At 51.9% G+C, this 21,495-nt stretch overlaps 5 protein-coding genes across 13 annotated transcripts; all 5 read left to right on the forward strand.

Moving 5' to 3' along the window:
• Nucleotides 1-118: 118 nt before the first annotated feature.
• Nucleotides 119-3,100, forward strand: LOC148386407 (protein NipSnap homolog 2-like). Its single transcript, XM_088399412.1, has 10 exons — nt 119-281; nt 734-858; nt 938-983; nt 1,045-1,139; nt 1,664-1,734; nt 1,845-1,985; nt 2,063-2,094; nt 2,214-2,308; nt 2,382-2,465; nt 2,551-3,100. The coding sequence occupies exons 1-10, from the start codon at nt 181-183 to the stop codon at nt 2,613-2,615; spliced, it is 855 nt and encodes a 284-aa protein (XP_088255538.1). The 5' UTR covers nt 119-180; the 3' UTR covers nt 2,616-3,100.
• Nucleotides 3,101-3,367: 267 nt separating this feature from the next.
• Nucleotides 3,368-7,075, forward strand: cct6a (chaperonin containing TCP1, subunit 6A (zeta 1)). The gene is made up of 13 exons (XM_088399403.1): nt 3,368-3,597; nt 4,054-4,117; nt 4,236-4,370; nt 4,453-4,626; nt 4,741-4,844; nt 4,942-5,212; nt 5,435-5,517; nt 5,611-5,707; nt 5,826-5,973; nt 6,054-6,187; nt 6,277-6,379; nt 6,689-6,761; nt 6,839-7,075. Exons 1-13 carry the CDS (start codon nt 3,461-3,463, stop codon nt 6,909-6,911), a joined length of 1,596 nt encoding a protein of 531 aa, XP_088255529.1. The 5' UTR covers nt 3,368-3,460; the 3' UTR covers nt 6,912-7,075.
• Nucleotides 7,076-7,432: 357 nt separating this feature from the next.
• Nucleotides 7,433-11,580, forward strand: LOC148386409 (clathrin interactor 1-like). 7 transcript variants are annotated; one of them, XM_088398653.1, is made up of 12 exons: nt 7,433-7,602; nt 8,009-8,113; nt 8,192-8,288; nt 8,524-8,632; nt 8,706-9,105; nt 9,172-9,385; nt 9,508-9,589; nt 9,650-9,730; nt 9,824-10,089; nt 10,180-10,366; nt 10,508-10,736; nt 10,915-11,580. In XM_088398653.1, exons 1-11 carry the CDS (start codon nt 7,436-7,438, stop codon nt 10,699-10,701), a joined length of 1,902 nt encoding a protein of 633 aa, XP_088254779.1. In that variant the 5' UTR covers nt 7,433-7,435; the 3' UTR covers nt 10,702-10,736; nt 10,915-11,580. The 7 variants fall into 7 exon arrangements, with proteins under 7 accessions (XP_088254779.1, XP_088254780.1, XP_088254784.1 ...); XM_088398654.1 differs by having other exon boundaries at nt 11,229-11,580; XM_088398658.1 differs by having other exon boundaries at nt 8,706-8,876; nt 8,937-9,105; nt 9,175-9,385; nt 10,508-11,580.
• A 325-nt stretch (nt 11,581-11,905) lies between these two features.
• tcerg1b (transcription elongation regulator 1b (CA150)) lies at nt 11,906-18,729 on the forward strand. Of its 3 annotated transcripts, none has more exons than XM_088398648.1 (21): nt 11,906-12,042; nt 12,719-12,980; nt 13,093-13,239; nt 13,315-13,654; nt 13,820-14,077; nt 14,748-14,807; nt 15,087-15,272; nt 15,346-15,449; nt 15,524-15,612; nt 15,681-15,841; nt 15,906-15,987; nt 16,071-16,206; nt 16,279-16,368; nt 16,435-16,553; nt 16,615-16,765; nt 16,830-16,994; nt 17,072-17,254; nt 17,316-17,495; nt 17,574-17,657; nt 17,739-17,839; nt 17,904-18,729. In XM_088398648.1, exons 1-21 carry the CDS (start codon nt 11,996-11,998, stop codon nt 18,103-18,105), a joined length of 3,147 nt encoding a protein of 1,048 aa, XP_088254774.1. In that variant the 5' UTR covers nt 11,906-11,995; the 3' UTR covers nt 18,106-18,729. The 3 variants fall into 3 exon arrangements, with proteins under 3 accessions (XP_088254774.1, XP_088254776.1, XP_088254777.1); XM_088398650.1 differs by having other exon boundaries at nt 13,823-14,077; XM_088398651.1 differs by lacking the exon at nt 14,748-14,807.
• A 219-nt stretch (nt 18,730-18,948) lies between these two features.
• Nucleotides 18,949-21,300, forward strand: pcyox1l (prenylcysteine oxidase 1 like). The gene is made up of 7 exons (XM_088398659.1): nt 18,949-19,181; nt 19,361-19,567; nt 19,632-19,806; nt 19,883-20,094; nt 20,156-20,296; nt 20,401-20,812; nt 20,876-21,300. Exons 1-7 carry the CDS (start codon nt 18,989-18,991, stop codon nt 21,129-21,131), a joined length of 1,596 nt encoding a protein of 531 aa, XP_088254785.1. The 5' UTR covers nt 18,949-18,988; the 3' UTR covers nt 21,132-21,300.
• Nucleotides 21,301-21,495: the final 195 nt, after the last annotated feature.

Consider the following 21,495-nt stretch of genomic DNA (forward strand, 5'->3'; position numbering starts at 1 on the left):
TAAAACGTTTTCAATTAATCAAAGTGGATTTTAAAAAATGCTTTTATTGAAATGCCAAAGCTGATCCGATCCCCATGTAAGTGACATGATCGCGTCTAAAGCGGAGCGTGTGCAACTTTTCGACTAGTTTTGATCCAACTAGCCTTCCGTCTGCCGCCGTTAGCGTAAGCCTGAAGCAAGATGGCGGCGCGAGTCCTTCGCACGGCACCAAAGTGGCTAACGAGTATCAAACTATCACACAAAAGTCTCGCCACATGCGGGAAGTTTCGTGTTTCCGTCAGGTGAGTCTTCATCGAACTTGGGCGAGGCCGTCACACAAAGTCAATTTAGAGTTTAGTCCGCTCCTGCGCCGCATCAATGTCAAGCTCCAGCGACGTCCTCTGTGGCTAAGCTAAGGCTAACCTCGGTAGCTAAAGCTAACAACGCTTGCGTCGTTCCTTAGCCGCCGAGATGCCGATCCCGTCTTACTCAATGGCGACTTGTGTTTCTCCATGAAATGTTTCCACTTGCTTCGAGGACAAGTAGCAGCAAAGTTGGTGTGATTGGCAAAGTGTATTTAAAGTCCAAATATTGACTTGTAAACATTCTTGTGACTAGTGCAGCGCACGGCTTGCCCCTTCAGTAGTCACGTGATAAAGCAGTTTTGCTTAACTTCTGTGACCGCTGTACTTTTTTAGTTTTGTTTTAACATACTTTTATTGTTGACTGACTGTTTAATGATTGTGTGTTCCAGGAGCTTGTCGGGGCCTCAGGACAGTTGGTTTAAGTCTCTGTTTGTGAGAAAGGTGGACCCGCGCAAGGACGCCCATTCGCACCTGCTGGCTAAGAAGGAAGACAACAACTTGTACAAGATCCAGTGTGAGTGGCGCACTGTGCGTAATCTTCGCCTTCCTCGGACGCTCTCCATCCAAACTGTTTTGCGTCCTCACTCTTGCAGTTCACAACGTCAAGCCCGAATGCCTGGACGACTACAACCAATTATGGTAACGTGCTTTTGTATGCTTGTCGCTGACTCACAAATCAATCTTCTGCATGTGGTTTTAGTGAGGGCGTGTTGCCTTCCATTCACACCGATCCGGAATACCCCTGCGAGCTTGTCGGAACATGGAACACATGGTACGGAGAACAGGACCAGGCAGGTCAGACGCCAACTTTTTTGTTACACACACTGGCTTGTCTGGTTTTGGGCACGCTGTGGACATTGTTTTTGTTTCTGGAGATTGCAATGTCCTGTAAGAAGTTGTACAACCAGATTCTGTTGATTTTCTTCTCAGACAATGTAGAGGTTCTCATCCTCAAAAGGATATTTCATACACATGCAGGTTTTCAAGATGGGAGACATATTTTTGAAATTACGTTTCTGCTGAGCGCAAGCTTGAAATATGATAATTGTGCTGAACTCGAATGAACTGGGTCAATGACAAATTGAAGTTTCGCAACAAGTGAACATTTAATCTAAAATAAGGCCTAAACCTGTTTTGGGCCCCACCCAGTTGAAGCTTACTCGAAAACTAAACACAAAAAAAGATCATTGCACAAGCAAAGTGGCCTGTGAGCTTAATGCTAACACAATAAGGAACATACCATTGACATGCTAACGGTTAGCATCAATTGCAACGGGTCTTTGAATTCCAGTGATGAATTTTGTTCGTTGATGTTGCAGTGCACCTGTGGCGATATCGAGGAGGTTATCCGGCCCTCACGGAAGTCATGAGCAAACTCAGGCAGAACAAGGTAAGGGTGCTACCTGTTGACCGCTGACAAAATAACACATGCTCCTTCCTTCATCGCTTGACATTGTGGACCTTCATAATTCCTGATGATGATGTCACGCATCATGCCAGGTGTTTGCAGAGTACCGGCAGGAGCGTGGGAAGATGTTGCTGTCCCGCAGGAATCAGTTGCTGCTGGAGTTCAGTTTCTGGAATGAGCCAGTCCCCCGCGACGGGCCCAACATCTACGAACTGCGATCGTATCAGCTCAGGGTAATGGCTTCTTGCACGCTCGCTCGCTTCTGCCACCCATCACTTGACACGCCGCCCTCTGCTTGTTTGCATTCCAGCCCGGCACCATGATCGAGTGGGGCAACTATTGGTGAGTCCGTGGAGTCGTGTTTGCTGTCTCCGTCCACCATTCCGTCTGTCCGTAACAAATGATTTGTGATTCATTCCTTGATGACTGGCGTTCCGCTCATGTTCCGTTCCCCCATGCAGGGCGCGCGCCATCGATATCCGCCAGCAGAACCAGGAAGCCGTGGGAGGATTTTTCTCTCAGATCGGAGATTTGTACCAAGTTCACCACTTGTGGGGTGAGTGCCTTGCAAGGTTGCATCAGGTGTTTATCGGATTCCAGCGCCTCTTCATTTTGTGATCATCTTCCAGCCTACAAAGATCTGCAGTCCAGAGAAAACATTCGAAATGCAGCCTGGCAGCGAGAAGGCTGGGACGAGGTCGTCTACTACACAGGTGAGGCGACTCGCTCCGCAGATTTGCTTCTTATTTGGGCGCCATGGTTCAGATTTTGTTGTGATGGTTTGGTTTCTTCCTGCAGTGCCGCTTATTCAGCACATGGAATCTCGAGTCATGATTCCCTTGAAGAGTTCGCCATTAAAGTGAGCCTTGCAACCCCGTGCGGAGGAGGCGACGGTGCCAGGAGGGTGTCCCGCTTGGCTTTGCTTGGAGCGTGAGCTTCTGATGTGTGAGCATCTTTAACATCTTTACCACCACAGTCTTCTCTGAGGAAGACTTAAGATGAATTCCCAAAAAATGATTACTGATGAACTTGATTGATTTTTGAAATGAATACACAAAAACGGAAGGATAATTAGACTCTGGTTTCCCTGGCAATGCTCATAGTTTCTCCATTAAACACGTTGAAGCTTCTCAAAATGTAGAATCTGTTGAGGATTTGATCAGGTGTATTTGTCTTTTAAGCTGAGTTTATTGATTTTGTTGAGCTGCTAATGGGGTGGTGATGGGCCTGCTGCTGCTGCTGCTGGCGCTTCATGGGTGGAAGAAGATGGGACTGTGCTAACTTGTATGACCATCCCTGCTTGAATGATTTAGTTGTACAGAATGAAATTAAACTTTGAATGAATTCACCTCTCGTATTATTTCACAGCACACAATGCTTGCATGTAATTTATCTGTACCAAATTGCACATTTTAATTGATTTGAACATATCACAATTTACAGAGCTGACAAAAATGACTTTACAATAAATTACTCTCCGGAGAATTAGTGTTATTTGCCTGGTTGTAAGAGAACCAAAGAAAACAAAATATGATGTATGATATGACTCGAACGTCCGAGGTTCGTCGTGTTCATGAACACATCAGGGGGAGCACGTGTTGGCCTTCTGGAAGCGTCTTTCTTTTCTTAGCTTCCGGTTGGCGTGTCCCGCTTAACGGCACCTCGCTCGCTTTCTTTCCCTTCTCCGCCACGTTGGTTCGCCGTCGCCATGTCCGCCGTGAAAGCTCTAAACCCCAAGGCGGAGGTGGCCCGCGCCCAGGCTGCGCTGGCGGTCAACATCAGCGCGGCTCGGGGGCTACAGGACGTCCTCAGGAGCAACTTGGGACCCAAAGGCACCATGAAGATGTCGGTACCCGGCGCAAGCCGCGAGCCGTTCTTTGCTCCTGCTCAATGCTAGGTTAGGCTAGGCTAAGCTAAGTTGCTAAGTAGCTCTCGTATCGGACCCCTCATGCTTATCGATTGTTAATCGTGCAATCTCACCTGGAAGTAGGAACTGCATTTCCGTTTAGTTTTTTTCTCTTTTGTGTAAAGTTATCGGAAGTTGGTGATTTTTATTTTAGGCCTCGCATAGCCTACGCTAAGAAATGCTAACCCTGTGCCGACGCACGTTGCCTCCCTGCCCCGTCATGATCATGCTAAACATGCTAAACTTAGCATCAGCTTCATCGTCTCTTGCAAAAGATGCTACGATTTCCCAACCATCAGTGATTTGAATGTTTTCATGCAATGTTTGAATTGTTTCGGCTTTTCGATGGGGGCTTTGAAAGGTTACGATAAAGCTTTTTTGTTGTGCGTGTACAGGTTGGTTTCTGGATCTGGAGACATCAAGCTGACCAAAGACGGAAATGTCCTCTTACATGAGATGGTAATTGACCAGTTTGGACTAGCATTCCCCCCCCCCTGCCTTTTTTGTTAAACTTGCATGAATGTTTTTGTTTGTTTGAATCCTTATTCAATTCACACCTTTGTTTTGTTTTTCTCAGCAAATTCAGCACCCGACAGCGTCTCTCATTGCCAAGGTTGCCACAGCCCAGGATGACATCACGGGAGACGGGACCACCTCCAACGTCCTCATTATCGGCGAGCTGCTCAAGCAGGCCGACCTCTACGTTTCAGAGGTACCTATTGTAACACCACAGGTGTCGGATTTTGTTTGTTTACGTATTTGGGCTGACGTACCTTCACGCGCCCCTCAATCAGGGTCTTCATCCGAGGATCGTTGCCGAGGGCTTCGATGCAGCCAAGGAGAAAGCGCTGGCCGTGCTGGAGCAGGTGAAGGTGACGCGGCAGATGGACAGAGAGACCCTCATAGCTGTGGCTCGGACCTCCCTCAGGACCAAAGTCCACGCTGAGCTGGCTGATCTCCTCACTGAGGTGAGGCTCACTTGTCGTTGGCGATATATCCCGTTATCCTCTGCAATAGTTTTCCTTCCCCCACTTGTGTCCTCGGATGCCATCTGAGGTGTGTGAATTGTAAATGTGATGCAGGCGGTGGTGGATGCCGTGCTGACCATCGCCAAGCCCAACGAGCCCATCGACTTGTACATGGTGGAGATCATGGAGATGAAACACAAGACTGACTGCGACACACAGTGAGTGAGCTCCTTCCTTTCTTCTCAACCAGGAGGCGGGACACCTAGGCGCCATTTTCAAAGTGAGACCTGACGGCCGTCGTTTGCATGTCTACAGGCTAATCCGAGGGCTGGTTCTGGACCACGGCGCCAGGCACCCTGACATGAAGAAGCGTGTGGAGAACGCCTTTGTTCTGACGTGCAACGTGTCGCTGGAGTACGAGAAGACCGAGGTCAACTCTGGCTTTTTCTACAAGAGCGCCGGAGAGCGTGAGAAGTTTGTGGAGGCCGAGAGGAAGTTCATCATCGAGCGCGTGCGCAAAATCATCGAGCTGAAGAAGCGCGTGTGTCCCGATGGCGATGCGGGCTTCGTCGTCATCAATCAGAAGGTAAACCCCGCCGCTAAAAGCATCACCGTTGACGGCACGGCGAACACCCGGGAAGCGCCGACCCTGTGGCGCTTTCCGGTCACATGACTGTGCTAGAAAAAATGTGACGTGTACCTCTGCATGCGGGGGCCCCCCTGTCCCCCTGACATGTATTCATCACGGCACCACAATAGCCACACCCCCTCTCGTGCGGCTCCTTAATGCTCTCTTTCCGCGCTTCAGGGCATCGACCCGTACTCACTGGACGCCCTCGCCAAGGAAGGCATCGTCGCCCTGCGCAGAGCCAAGAGGAGGAACATGGAAAGGTCGAAGTTCAATAGAGTCCACACAGTCTCGTGTACGAGTGTCCATAAAAAGATGTCGTGTGCTGACGCGTTGATATTTTTCTGGAACGGCAGGCTGACGCTGGCGTGCGGCGGCATCGCCATGAACTCTGTGGACGACCTGACACCCGAATGTTTGGGCCGCGCCGGGCTGGTGTACGAGCACACGCTGGTGAGTGACGTCGATGTGCTTGTTGAACTTAATCTAGCAGCTTTCCACAAAAACGTTTGTCGCGGGAAAGAACAGCCGACAGTCCCCCTAACGGCCATTTGGCTTTTGGTGTTTGCAGGGTGAGGAGAAGTTCACCTTTGTGGAGAAGTGCGGCAACCCACGTTCGGTCACGCTGTTGGTTAAAGGGCCCAACAAGCACACGCTCACGCAAATCAAAGACGCCGTCAGGGACGGCCTGCGCGCCGTCAAGAACGCCCTGGAGGACGGTAAGAGCGCAGTTTAGCCCATGAAGCCAGATGTGAAAGACGTGATGGTGAAAGGAACTTTTATTTCTGGTTGCTGTCAGGTTGCGTGGTGGCAGGCGCGGGTGCGTTGGAGGTGGCCCTGGCGGACGCGTTGATCAAGCACAAGGCCTCCGTCAAGGGACGAGCTCAACTGGGCGTGCAGGCCTTCGCCGACGCCCTCCTCATCATTCCCAAGGTCCACGTCACCACCACCGCATCGTCCCTTTTCTCTGACTCGTCCTCATCTGTTCCTGAAATAACCCGATGCCCCCCTACCCCCGACAGGTTCTGGCCCAGAACTCTGGGTACGACCCTCAGGAAACTCTCCTGAAACTGCAGACTGAGTATAAGGAGTCCGGACAGCTGGTGGGCGTCGACCTCAGCACAGGTGACAACTCGACACTCCCATAAAGGAAACAAGAAAAAAATCGGAGGGGCTAAGTGTTTTGTGAACATCTCTGAGGTGCTTGACAAAATGCCAAAAGGAACAAAAATCGGAAAGAAAAAATTCCCATACAGCAGAACACATTCTCTTGTGTAAGGTGAGTCAGTGGGCTTTTGTTGTTACCATGACAACAAGTAAGCAATATGTTGGGCCATCATCTCATGTTGGCAGTGTTTGCAAAACAGCCCAGAGGCCGAGACGCGGAAAGCTTTTGTGTCCACAACGTGAAAAGCGAGCGTGTGTGTTTTTCAGGGGAGCCAATGGTGGCGGGCGAGGCGGGCGTATGGGACAACTACAGTGTCAAGAAGCAACTTCTTCACTCTTGGTGAGCAAACCGCCCACATCCGTGACATCATCCACATCTTGGTTCTTGCTCTTAACAGTTTTTCCATTTGTTTGTAGCACGGTGATCGCCAGCAACATCCTGCTGGTGGATGAGATCATGCGCGCCGGAATGTCTTCCCTCAAAGGTTAAAGGTCAAGTGTTGTCCAGCTCAACAAGCACTCAACTTTCACCAAACTTTTTTTTCTTATTCAACCTTTGGATTAGTTTATTTATCATGTTTCGTTTCAGTGGCAACTTCAAAAAAAGCACTGATTACTGCTTCTACGTCTGCACATTAAACTTGTTGAGCATCATTGACTTGACTGATTTCATTTTGATTCTTGGACTTCATTTTAACGTGTACAAATTGAATCAAAATATGAATGTGAATCTCTTCAAAAAATCGATTGAAGCCAATAAAAGTTCAAATTCAATTATCCATCATAAAATGCAGCAAATCAACAGCAAAGAAACTTTCAAACTGTTAATTTAAGTAGCACCTAGCATGAATTAAATAGGCCCGAGGCAAGGAAGGTAAAGTAGCTTTTAGGTGAGGATGCAAAAAAGCATCTCTGAAGAAAGTATGTAAGATAAAAAAAAAAAAAAAGACTTTTGGGGACGCCAAAGTTACCATGACAACCAGCGGGCGAGCGCTTTGGGCGTGTCAATGATTAATGACGTCACGGCGACGTACAGAAAAGCTCGTGAGGCGGCGTTGTTCGTGCACGGCCGTGCTGGCAGTGTGCGTGAGTGGGACGCTCGTGTTTGTGTGTGCGTGGGTGGGCGCCCACGCGCAGAAGATGCTGAACATGTGGAAGGTTCGAGAGCTCGTAGACAAAGCGTAAGTAGCGGGCCGCGAATAAGCCAGGTGAAACTAAGCTATGCTAAAGCCGGTTAGCGGCTGTGACGTCACGGACGCTCAGAGACTCAGCTGTTAGCCGCTGCTAGCTGGTCAGCTAGCTACCTTCCATCCTATTGTAGCCCACTTGTCAATAATGAAACCTTTTACTTCGACTATTACAACTCATATTCGGGAATGAGCTCAGCTCGTTTGAACCGATTGTAAATGAGATTCAGGTTGAGCATTCAGGCAACCATACAGTAGCTTGACCGCGGCCGCTATCTGCTGCAGGAGCATCACGCCCTTTTCTGGCCCGCAAGCTTCCGTCTCCTCCAAAACGAGAAGCAATATCTCTAGCGTCACAAAAAAACAATAACAATATGTGTGTGTTTGTGCACATCACCAGTACTAACGTGGTGATGAACTATTCCGACATCGAGTCTAAAGTGAGAGAGGCCACCAATGATGACCCCTGGGGGCCGTCTGGCCAACTAATGGGAGAAATCGCCAAGTATGTACAACACATGCACTTACTTAGACACATGCATATGTTTATTTAGCATATTGGTGTACGCTTGCACGTGAGCAGGTCCACCTTCATGTACGAGCAGTTCCCCGAGGTGATGAACATGCTGTGGACCAGGATGCTGAAAGACAACAAGAAGAACTGGAGACGCGTGTACAAGGTGAGCGCTGTGCAGTTTAGTGAGTAACGTTGCCTGGATTAACAGCAGACACCACAAATCTAGCGCCAAACTCTTCAAATAGCAATTCATGCGCCTCCTAGCCTAAATTTCAAAAGCAGAAATTCCGTGGCGGCAGAATTCCAGTCAGTATCATGCCCACATGGTTGCATAGTTGTTGTGGCGCCATTTCTACCCAATTTGCACAGTCTGGTGAAGTTGTGGCGTGACGTGGCAGGCGCTGCTGCTGCTGGCCTACCTGATCAGGAACGGATCGGAACGAGTGGTGACCAGCGCGCGAGAGCACATCTACGACCTGAGATCTTTGGAGAACTACCGCTTCACGGGTCAGCGCCCGGCCGCCCCTTCTGCCTCCGCCATTGTTTTCCCTCTTTTGATATGCATGCCTGGCTTGGACAGATGAGAACGGCAAAGACCAGGGCATCAACGTGCGTCAGAAGGTAAAGGAGACGGTGGAATTCGTCCAAGATGACGAGCGGCTCCGGGAGGAGCGCAAGAAAGCTAAGCAGAACAAGGACAAATACATTGGGGTCTCCTCGGACAGCGTGGGAGGGGGAAGCACCAAGAACTGTGAGTGGTCCCTCAGCCCATATCCATCCCGAACCGCAACGGATCTGTGTTCGTGTGCAGCTTGTGAGCTGGAGCGGAGCAAATGGGAGGAGGACTGGGACAAGAGCCGGGCAGCGTTCCCCTTCAGCGAGAAACTAGGCGAGATCGGCGAGAAGATCGGCAGCACCATCGACGATACCATCAGCAAGTTCCGCAAGAAGGAGCGAGACGACTCCCCGGACAGGAACAGGTAGTAGCTGAATCGATATGGAGAATTGAAAATGGAAAATAATTGTTGCTCTTCTTGCCGTCACAGTAGCGACAACGAGGGGGAGAGGACATCCAGGAACGGTCGTCTGGAAGCTCGCGAGTTCAAAGACGAGGAGGATAGCGTCCCCGCCAAGAGCGTCCACGTAACTCAGACGACCACCACTGCGACACGCAAACGCAGCGGGACCCCCGCCAACAAGACTTTGGACCTCGGCGCCGCCGCCCACTACACCGGAGACAAGAGTCCCGATGACGATCAGGTGACTTCAATATTATTTTGGAGAGTTGGACATGCTTCAAGTTGATTCAGGGAAGGACTTTTGTGAATGCCATTTATTGGACAGTTTTTTTTTGAAAGGTCCACTCTATAATGTCTCACTAGGCATCCGGGAGGCGGCAATGTGGTGGGGGGCTGGCTGACCTGCTCCTTGTCGACTCTTCCACCCATCAGAGCTCTGCTGCAGGTATGGCTTGGAGTGTGTGTGCGTGTGTGTATGTCACTGCTTATGTGTGTGTCTATTAAGGGGGCTTCTCCAGCGACCTCATCTGCGACTTCGCTGACTTCTCGTCGCCAGTGGCGTCAGTCAGCCTGCCCTCCTCCACCGGTAATTTTGTTTTTATAAAAGTTTGGAACTTGATCCAAGGCACCCCCTGCTGGCAGAATTGGATATGTAATATGTTGTATGTCATGTGACCAGTCGCAGCACCGGCTAACGGGACCGCAGAATTCGGAGACTGGAGCGCCTTTGCCGACCTCCCAACCACAACGTCGTCAAGCTCCGCCTCTCAGCCGATCGTCGACTTGTTTGGCGCCCCTCCGCCTACGAACCCCACCCCTGTCCCGCCCTCCGCCGAGCTATTTGACTTGATGGGCGGGGTCAGCCAGCCGACGGCACTGAGCTCATCTCAGAGTTTGACCTTCCCGTCCGTCGCCGCCAACGTCCCAGCGTCTCGCTCCCAGCAGGTCTGAAGGACTCTTCCATCTTGTGCTTTCACACATTGCTTTCCCCTCTTGATTGCGTATGAACTGTTTTATTTGGGTATGTGATGTCAGAGTCTGGGAACTTTGATGTCTCAGCAGCCCACCGGATTCAAGCAGATGGTCGGAGGGCAGGGTTCTTTAGGCTCCACCTGGTCCGACCCGTCTGTCGACATCGGCCTGGACTTCCTGTCAGCTGGCCTCAATCCCGTAAAGTCGCCGACCACCCTCACCAACAACATGCGGCAGCTGCAGCAACAAGGTAGCTCGGCCCGACTCTTCACTATTTGCTGGCTTTGCAATTTGTGGGTGCAGTTCACCTGGCGGCCACTGGGGTCAAAATATTTGGGAGTTTTTAGGAGGCTAGCTGAGGGTGTTGACTGCTGTGGGACACTTTTTGCAGGCATGCCTCCCATCCACGCGCTGGCCAGCAACTTGGGAGGCCTGGACCTCAAGCGAGGCTCAGCACCTCTCAGTGGACCTCAGGCCAATCCCAGCATGCCACCTTTGACGACAATGGGCGTTGCCGCTCCCGTCAGGATGGGGACCCCGGGGCTCGGCGCGGGGCGGCAAAGCCAGATGCCTTTTCTAACTTGAGCAACTTTGCAAATTGGAGGTGTGCGCCTGTTGAGGTGAGGACGGGCGTGTGAGATAATGGGATGTGCTCACGAACGCGGAAGTGCCGCGGCTGCAAGCCCCCCCCCCTTCCGTGTAGCCCTTTGCCATGTATGCCACTCTCAACAAGTTTGCTATATTGGTCTTTGGGGTGACCTTTCAGGATGAACCTAAAATGCACTTTAACCTTTCCAGTCAACTCAATGGGCCATTTTGAGCGTCCGACTGTCCATCGCTTCAGGACTTTTTATGCAGCAATCCATCTCAAGGCAAGAAAATACTCTTGAGGGAGCTTGGTGAAGCACATTTGGATCCTCGCGAGCTGGTAGTGTTGTCGGTCATCCCACCCCCAAGCCGGTTAGCGCAAACTTTTTGTGAGTGGCCCCAAACCTCCTCAGGGCAAACGTCCCTCTGACAATATACGCCATCTTCAACTTGAATTTGGCCTTCTAAATACATTTCCCTGACTTGAGTCTCTTCCGCCACCTTCTCCTTCCAACCGGCGCAAGTTGCAAGAAACAACGTGGTGGGGCCCGAGGTCTTCACTTTGGAGCCACCGTCTTCGAGCCATGGACTTGCAAAAATACGAGGGACAAACTCAACATTGGTGTGGGTGGGGCTCTTTTGTTTGACGTGCAGGCACACAGCTAAGCAGAGACTTTTGCGTGCTTCAAATGACCAAATCTTTATTTTGTTACTCTCAGAATGACAATTCCGTAGATGTACGTTTAATGTTTGCGTTACTCGTCTTCATAAAGGACATTGTTGATGTTTGTGTTCCTTTTTCAGTACAAGTCAGTTTCTTGCAATTGTGTACGTGCTTTCTTCGACATTCAATTAAATTGCAGCAACCTCAGTGAATCATCCTGATATTTTATTACTTGAATGCAAGTAGCAAGTAACCAAGTAGCTTACGAATGCATCTGTATGTACTTTCGGTTTTTCAGGTATCACTTCTTGAGTATCAACTTTTAATTTTTGTGTACTTTTGCCCTCAGCGGTAAATAATGACACATTGTGTGATTTTTATTTATTTAATTTAATTATTTATTTAATTCCACAAACGCTCGCATACACGAGCGACATGCGAATGAAGACAAATGGACCAATGGCTGCGAGGCCTGCATTGTGACCAAACAAAGACGTGGCGCTCCATTGGAGGCGATGCGACAAATCAACGTGGAGTTGAATTGATTGACAGCGCATTACGTCGAATAGAAAGCCAGGAAAGTACTTCGGGGCGTTCCCAGGAAGAGGCTGCTAGCATTTTCCTGTAATGGCGGAGCAGGCGGAGAGCGAAGCGATCGGATTCAGCGACAGTAGGTCAGAAATTAACCGACTTGAGTTTTCAGAGCCTTCACGCCGCCGCGTAATGTTCCGTGCGTGTTGCTGCTTTAAAATGAGATCGCCGAGCGGTTCTATTGCTGCCCAAATGTGTGAGGCCAAGACGCTGTTTGTGGATGTAGCTTTGGAAGCTAATGTTCATTTGGCTAAATAGCTGGCGGCTAGTTGTGGTTAGCTTAAACGCTACGTTAGCACATCCAGAGCATCTCCACTGAAACTTGTCCCTTCAATCGCGGTGCGTTAGTCTATTTTGTTGAGCTTTTGCGATCACTCGCGTGTGGCAAGTACAATTGATTGTTTTCCCAAGTTACCCTGCTAGCTATCGCTGGCTAGCCGAGGCAACTGCGATTGGCTGCACTCAAATGGAACGCGTGCGGCGTTTTGCCGGCGCCCGCCCCCGAAAAGCTTGCTTGAGCTCAGGTCTTTACCCGCAGACGTTTCAAATTGTAGTATTGTGCTCAACAACGCCCAGCTACAACAAAACTGTCGAGACAGAACAAGACCATAAAAACCCATACACACACTGAAACAGTTAATCAGCATTTTCTTTTGTTGTTTTCTTATAATAAAACATATGCATTGACTTTGTTTTTCTGGCTTCTTGGTCACCATGATGGCCGTTTGATATTTACATTTGAGTGTGCATGTGCTGCAGGATGGCCCAGCAGGCCGTGCGGTTCCACAGACCCGTCCCGGCACCGGTGACCTCGCCTGCCCCCGCCGCACCGGGTCCCGGGCAAACTCCTGTGCTACGCGGCCCACCGCCCCTCCTCCGGCCGCCACCGCCTCCCTTTGGAATGATGAGGGGACCCCCACCGGCTCGTCCCCCTTACCCACGGCCACCCTTTGACCCCAGTATGCCCCCCATCCCGCCACCAGCAGGCATGCCGCCCCCCATAGGACCGCCCCACCTGCAGGTGACATGTTTAGCACTGGCTGCCGCTAACCACTAGCTAACCACTATTATGTAGAATTTAAATATATTAATGAATGAAATCATTGTTGAAGTTTGTGGCGTCTTTCCTGCAGAGACCCCCGTTCCTTCCCCCTCCCATGGGCAACCTTCCACCCCCTCCGGGGATGCTCTTTCCTCCCGGGATGCCCCCAGCCCCTACTTCTGCAAGCCCCGCGCCCACCGAGGAGATCTGGGTGGAGAACAAGACGCCTGAGGGAAAGGTAAACATATCTGCACATGGATGCCCTTGCGTTGTCCCGTGCTGCCTGGCTTCACCGCTTTCCACCCCACCCCAGGCTTATTACTACAACGCTCGCACCAGAGAGTCGGCGTGGACTAAACCGGAGGGTGTGAAAATCCTCCAGCAGGCAGAACTCAATCCTCTTTTGGTGGCGGGGACTGGCCCCGCCGCGGCGGGGGCCCCTGGGACCTCGGGCACTGGGACCGCCAGCGTGGGTGCTCCTGGTGCTGGGACCTCCAGCCCCGGCGGAACTGTGGTCATTAGCGCCAGCAGCATCAGCACCACGGCCAGTGCGGCCGCCTCACCCATTAGCGCCGCCTCCAGCACCCCCTCTCGCACACTCAGCTCCAGTCCGGACCCGACCTTCACCTTGGCCCCCTCCGTCACTATAGCAGGTTGCAACACACAGGTCACACGACATCAGGGGGGTCCAAACATGGTCGTCCAAGGGCATCTTTTGGGAAACTCCTGAGATGGAAATCAGACACGATTAGTTTGGACACCCCCACACCGCATGCATGCTCATCACCAAGTCACACATGTGCCTGTGTTCCTTCCAGCAGCCGGTGCCACAGCGGAGCTTATCCCCACCTCCGCGGTCAGCTCATCGGCGGCCGCCGCTCCAATCATTGCGGTGACAGTGTCCACGACGCTGTCCCCGTCTCCCGTCACGGCCGTGCAGACCGTCCCGATGCTGCCCGCTGCCCTGCCGCACAGCGTGGCCCAGCCCGCCGTTACCGCTGCCATCCCCGCCTTCCCACCTGTCATGGTGCCGCCCTTCCGCGTGCCTTTGCCGGGCATGCACATCCCCCTGCCAGGTGAGAAGAACATTGGTAACGCCGGCTGCACATTTCCACGCATTCTTCACATAGATTTTTTAGGGCCTGATGCTGATTGAGATGCTTGGCATAAAAAAAAAGTTAAAAATACGTTTGTGTTGATTTTACTTTAGAACAGAGTCTAAAATGAGAAAAAAAGCATCAAGTAATGAATTCAGTTTTGGCTTGAAGCCATCAACTGATGCAAATAGAAGAACAACATTGTGTGCATGACCCTCACCAATTTCTTGACTTGACAATCAAAACCAGAGATGCATGTCAGAACAAAATGATTGACAGAAAGAGAGACCTCGTTTGCAAGACGCCAATTTGGTCCGCGAGTGCTTGGCGACAGATGTCGTGCTTGTCTTCCTCCTCTCCTCTTCTCGTTTCTTTCCTCCACGTGCTATCTGGTGTGAGGGCGCTTGCTTGCATCCATTCAGCATTTTTTTTTTTATGTGGTCAAATTGGCAAAATTTAGTTTTCTATCTATAAAATATTACCATGACGAACTGAATTATTTTCCAGATCCCCCACCCTGCCAATGTGGCCCTTGAGTAGCAGAGATTCCCCACCCCTTATGCTCCCCCACACTCACAAAGACAAACAGTGTGTGTTGCTGGTGGCTACCACCAACCAGATGCTTGCTTGTGCATTGTTGTTGTTGCAGGTGTAGCAATGATGCAGATAGTTGGCGCTCCCTGCGTAAAGGCGGGCCCCGGCGCCAACGGTAAACGCACCCGCCCGCTTCCATAGCATGCTAGTCTGTCGCCGCCACTCTGCACTCCTCTTTTGCTGTCCTCACACAACACAATCACACCACATGGATGGCACATTTTGTGTTTTCGCTCACAGCCACACATGCAAAATTGTGTTTTTGGTTGTGAATATGTGCTTGTGTATGTTGGAGACCACCTGTGAGTGTGGTTGAATCATTCCATACACTTTGGGTTTGTTAATGGTCATGTGACACTGTTGGGTCCAATAACTTTGACCCCCCCCTTCTCAGGAATGCTGCCCGGCATGGGGCCGCCCCTGGTGTCCATGATGCACCCACAGCTGGCCTTGTCAGCAGCGCCAGCGTTGCAGCTGCCCGAGTGGTCTGAGTACAAGACGGTGGACGGCAAGACGTACTACTACAACAACCGCACCATGGAGTCCACCTGGGAGAAGCCGCAGGGCCTACTAGATAGAGGTGAGAACCAAGCGCTGTAAAACTCAACTTAGGTGCCCTACTGCTCACCACTGCGATGTTTGTGCGTGTGCAGAAAAAGAATTGGAGAAGGTCAAGGAGCGTATGGCGCAGGAGGAAGCCGAGGCCATGGAGATGGAGGAGGAGGAGGCAAAAATGCTCATCAACAGTGAGAAGCAGGTAGGGCAAATTGTCCCCCCTCTATGACAATGCCGAAAGTCCGGTTATCAAATGTTTTTTTGTGTGTGCCAAAGGAACGCAAAGAAGAAGAAATGAGCGAGGAAGAGAAGGCGGCCCAAAAAGCTCGTCCGGTGGCCACCAACCCTATTCCGGGAACGCCGTGGTGCGTCTCCACGCCAGCGGTGACTGACGAGGGCCGGCGTCCGTGCTAATTATTGTGTTTTCCATCAGGTGCGTGGTGTGGACGGGGGACGAGCGCGTCTTTTTCTACAACCCCACCACTCGGCTGTCCATGTGGGACCGCCCTGATGAGCTGCTGGGACGCACCGACGTTGACAAACACATCCAGGAGCCTCCGCACAAGAGAGGCTTGGATGACGCCAGGCGGACAGGTCCCGCGGACTCTCTCTGGCTTTTGTGTGGCTCCTTTGTGTGGTTGTAACTGTGTGTGTGTAGTTTTCAGCAAAGAGGAGCCGGAGCTGGGCCCGGCCGCGGACGACCTACACGACGGCGAATCCTCCAAAGCCAAGAAGAGAAAGTCAGTCAGTCACCTATACGTGCCTTCATGACAGTCGGCTGTGTTGGTCTGACATGCGTGTACGTTATTTTTCTGGCTATCAGGAAGGAGGACGCCAACGAGGCTGACACTGAGAAGGAGGCGGTGATGGAGGCGGAGCTTCGGGCAGCCCGCGAGAGGGCCGTGGTGCCCCTGGAGTCCAGGATGACACAGTTCAAAGACATGCTGCTGGAGAGAGGGGTATGTATTTGTGTATTTTGACATTTCTAGGGAAATGAAAACCTTTTGAGACTTGTGCGTTTGTTCCCGCAGGTGTCGGCTTTCTCCACATGGGACAAAGAGCTTCACAAGATTGTCTTCGACCCTCGCTATCTCTTGCTCAACCCCAAAGAACGCAAGCAGGTGATGGCTGTCTCCTCCTTGCCTTTTTGCCTCCCGCCCGGTTCCACCATGTGGCTGCGCTTACAGGTCTTCGACCAGTACGTCAAGACCAGAGCGGAGGAGGAGCGGAAAGAGAAGAAGAACAAGCTGATGCAGGCCAAAGACGACTTCAGGAGAATGATGGACGAGGCCAAGCTGACGGCCAGGTGAGATGCCCCGCTGGCGTCACCCAAGAGGCCTCTTCTAACATTCGTGTGCTCCTGGCAGGACCACCTTCAGCGAGTTTGCCAGCAAACACGGGCGTGATCCTCGCTTCAAGAGCATCGACAAGATGAAGGACAGAGAAGCCATCTTTGTCGAGCACATGACAGCCCTCAAGAAGCGAGACAAGGACGACTCCAAGTCCAGAGGGGAGAAGGTAAGGAGACACCCCCCCCCCCCCACACTCACCTGACTCACAAGCACTTGTGTGCCGGCGGCAGGTGAGGCAGGACTTCTTTGAGATGCTGAGCGACCAGCACGTGGAAGGAGGACAGCGATGGAGCAAAGTCAAAGAGAAGATGGAGACAGATCCTCGCTACAAGGCGGTAGAAAGCTCCGCCCTCAGGGAGGAGTTCTTCAAGCAGTACCTGGACAAGCAAGCCAAGGTCACTCCCAACATTGTTTGCTTCAACAGCAATTTTCTCTACTCCGTGGGATCGCTAACGTATTTGTGGTCGCGCAGAGCCTGGACTTGGAGAAAGAGCGCGAGCTGGAGCGGCAGGCTCGTATCGAGGCCAGCATGCGGGAACGCGAGCGCGAGGTTCAGAAGGCCCGATCGGAACAGACCAAAGAGATCGACCGCGAGAGGGAGCAGCACAAGAGGGAGGAAGCCATCCAGCACTTCAAAGCGCTCATGTCCGACATGGTGAGGTGCTCTGAGCGCAACTGCAATGAGACACGCCCGGCCTCACCCCATCTTTTCGCAGGTGCGCTCGTCCGACGCCACGTGGTCTGACACGCGGCGGAACCTTCGCAAAGACCACCGCTGGGAGTCGGCGTCGCTTCTGGAGCGTGAGGAGAAGGAGAAGCTCTTCAATGACCATGTGGAGGCGCTGGCTAAGAAGAAGAAGGAGCACTTCAGGCAGCTGCTGGATGAGACCACTGTGGTGAGTCAGCACTTGCCGCAGTGCGCCATATTTAAAGTCTGTCTTCACTTGCAGCTATCGATGCTTTTTATTTTGCAGATCACACTGACCACCACCTGGAAGGAGGTCAAGAAAGTCATCAAGGAGGACCCTCGATGTATTAAGTTCTCTTCTAGTGACAGAGTAAGGCACAGCTTTTTTTTTCACCCACTTTATTTTTATTACCAAGACACAACCTTGAGGCTTTTACGTTGTTGCTTTTAGAAGCGCCAGCGTGAGTTTGAAGATTACATCAAAGACAAGTACATCACGGCCAAAGCTGACTTCAGAACTCTCTTGAAGGAGACTAAGTTCATCACATACAGGTCTGTGCCCTCCCTTTGTTCCCGCCCGCTGATGAACGTCGCTGACCCCTTTTCCGACATGCAGGTCCCGGAAACTGATCCAGGAATCGGAGCAGCACCTGAAGGATGTCGAAAAAATCCTGCAGAACGACAAACGCTACTTGGTGCTGGAGTGCGTCCCCGAGGAGCGCCGCAAGCTCATTATGTTCTACATCGAGGACCTTGACCGCCGCGGCCCACCCCCGCCCCCCACTGCCTCAGAGCCCACGCGCCGCTCCACTAAGTGACCTCCAGCTCCCGCCCTCACCCCCACCCGCTGTCACCACCGGGTGCACGGGTTGCAAACGGCTGCGATGCCTCGGGCCCTCAGGGGAAATAGACTGTTCCGAACGGCAAACTTACCGTGGGAATTGATGCCTAGGTACATTGAAACTTTTTAGTTTTGTCCAGAGCAGATATCCAAGCAGACTAGCTAGCTCTCCTTGCCCAAACGCGGGCATCTTAGCAAATGGAAAGCTCGCAACGAGAAAAAAAAAAGTCCGCCAAGCAAGCGACGGCTCCAAACTGTAAAAAGTGCAACTGTCAAGCACAACTGTTCTGCTTTATTTCCATCAATTCCCACGGAAAGTTTCCCACTTCCCTCCAATTTTGCAAGCCTCTTGGAAGCTTGCCCATGTAGGGATGGAGCCCCCCCCTCGCCTTTGACCTTTCACTTCGGTCTCGAGGGATGACGAGATGATGAAGATGCTGCAATCAACTCTGCGGCCGCTTGTGTATGATAGCTCATGTAAATCATCTTTAGTGTGTGCGTGTGTCGGAGGTGAGACAAGCCTTACAGCGCCACCACCGTCCGGAATGTTCGCAAACTTTGTCTCCACGTTCTAATAAACGCAACTTCTCGTTTTTTTCAACCTCCAAAAACGCTTCTTCCACAGGATACGATCGAGCCAGCAAAAACAATGAATTTGAACAAAGGAAATAACCAATACATGGAATTAAAAAAAAAAAAACATGCACCACCTGACTAGAATGCAGTATAACTGCAATGCAAATAAGAAACGAGATAAAAAATATTACATGTTTTCAACGAACGTAACGGTCCAAGCCACTTTGTCATGTCACGTGATGAGCGCGGTCAGACTCGATCAATCGACTATCGCAGCGGCATCGATGAGCCTGCTAACGGCTAACATAAGTGTGAGCCGAGCGAAGGGGAACGTTTCTCTTTGTCAGTCCGCTCTCGTCGTCTCGTTTGGCATGCGGCGTCCCTCAAGCTTCGGGCCCCTGCTGGCCGCTCTGGTGGCCCTCTCGTTGGACCTTGCGTCCGCCGCTCACGTGGATGGAGCTCCGCCCTCCAAAATAGGTAAAATCAACAACCCAATCGCGTATTTGTGCAATGTTGCCCAATATATGGATGTTCTCAACATCCCCGGAACTGCTTGCCACCTTCTCCATATGTCTTCCTTTTTCCACAGCAGATAAGCGGAAGAGGATGAATAGATGATGTTGCCATAAAGGTGTGGCGCTGTTTTGTGTTTTCAGCCGTGATAGGCGCGGGCATCGGGGGCAGCGCCACGGCGCATTTCCTGCGGCAGCACTTTGGGCCCGAGGTGCAGGTGGATGTATACGAGAAGGGTGAGGTGGGCGGCCGCTTGGCCACTGTCACCGTCAACCGGAACCAGTACGAGTCGGGCGGCTCTATTATCCACGCGCTCAACCTGCACATGCATGACTTTGTCAAGCAGCTCGGTGAGTGCGTGTTTGTATGCATACGCACACAAGCGCTGATTTTTTTTTTTGCGCGTGCGCGTAGGGCTGAAGCAGCGTCGCAGTGTGTCTGGCAAGACGGCGGTGTTTGACGGCACGTCGGTGATTGTGGAGGAGACGGACTGGTACTTGCTGGACCTCCTGCGCTTGTGGTGGCGCTATGGCATCAGCTTCATACGACTGCAGATGTGGCTGGAGGAGATCATGGAGAAGTTCATCAGGTGCGCGCACGCATTCAGACTAGAAAAGTAGTGCTTTGCCGCCATCTCCCAGCATCCCTTTGTTTGTATGTGGTAGGATCTACAAGTACCAGGCCCATGGTTACGCCTTCAGCTCGTTGGAGGAGCTGTTGGAGTCGCTGGGCGGGAGCGGCTTTGTCAACATGACGCGCAAGCCGCTCTCCGATTCGCTGCTGGAGCTGGGCGTGTCCCAGCGCTTCATCGATGAGGTGGTGGCGCCCGTCATATGGCTCAATTACGGCCAGAATGTCAGCGTACCCGCCTTCGCAGGTTAGAGTGCTCGCCGTCACGGAGTTTGATCCAGATGGGGCATACCTGGTTGACTTTGCAGGCGCGGTGTCGCTGGCGAGCGCCCATTCTAACCTGTGGGCGGTGGAAGGTGGCAACAAGTTGCTTTGCGACGGCCTACTCAAGTTGGCCGAGGCCAACCTGCTGCAGGCGCGTGTCACCTCGGTGCGACCGCTCCAAGCAGGTAAAATCCTCGGCCCCAGGAATCCAACTTCCTGTACGCCGACATGCGACCTGGTTTATTTGTTGCGATTGTGATTTGCATGCCTGTCGCGGTTTTCCTCACAGGCGACGCGCTTCAGTATGAGCTGAGCGTGGCGGATGAGGAGGGCGAGCGGCGCTCAGGAGTCTACGACCTGGTAGTGGTGGCGGCGCCGCTGCGGGCGGGTGGCGCCGGGATCTCCTTGCCGGATTGGGAAGCAGCGGTAGCACCCGGCGAGGGCGAGTGGCAGGCCACAGTGGCCACACTGGTGCACGGCTACCTCAACACGTCACTCTTCGGCTTCCCGGATGCTCGGCTCTTCCCGTACGCCAGCGTACTGACTACGGCCGCACCAGCGCTCTTCTTTAACAGCGTGGCCGGCGTTTATCCTGTCGAGGTGGCGGCGGACTTCCGCCGCAAGCGGGCGCACGAGGCCGCCGTCTACAAAGTCTTCTCACCCAACGTGCTTACCAGAGAGCAGCTCAAGACGCTCTTCAGGTGAGACGCTGTCACCCAAGTCACGGCTCGCAGGCCCTTGATGCATGTCGTCGCACCCCGCAGGTCGTACTACTCGGCGCAGGCGACCGAGTGGCAGGCGTACCCTCGCTACGGCAGTGCGGCGGGTACAGCGCTGCCCCCTGTGGAGCTGCGGCCGCACCTCTATTACTTGAGCGGCATCGAGTGGGCAGGCAGCGCCATGGAGATGAGCGCCGTGGCCGCCAAGAACATCGCCCTGCTGGCCTACCACCGGTGGAATGGACGCAGTCTCAAAGTGGACCGCAAGGACCTGCCGCGCGCCATCAAGACTGAACTCTGACCTTGGACGGCTTGGGGCCTCGAGGCGTCTTGCTCCTACCCGTTTTGCTTGTGCATATGGAAGGAAATCTGTATTTGTATAGGTTGCTATCTGTCAAATCAATTGTGACCATGAATTATTTTGTTACTAAAACTGCAAAAATAAACAATGTTAACTTATTTTTATTAAACTTGTGGCAGTTAATTAATTCTACTTAAGAAAATAACATATTCGCATAAATGAGTTTACTGTTACAATAAATTATTTTACACAAAATGAAAAATAGCACAATAAAAAAAAAATCCTTTTACGCAGTAGTTGGCCAGGTCCACAATTTCAGTTCAACAATTATTTCTCTTTTTTTAAATTGATTTAAATTTAATTT

The sequence above is a fragment of the Syngnathus floridae genome, chromosome 15, assembly GCF_059516105.1.
Source record: "Syngnathus floridae isolate MCC-2025c chromosome 15, RoL_Sflo_1.0, whole genome shotgun sequence".
In the NCBI taxonomy this organism is placed as follows: Eukaryota; Metazoa; Chordata; class Actinopteri; order Syngnathiformes; family Syngnathidae; genus Syngnathus; species Syngnathus floridae.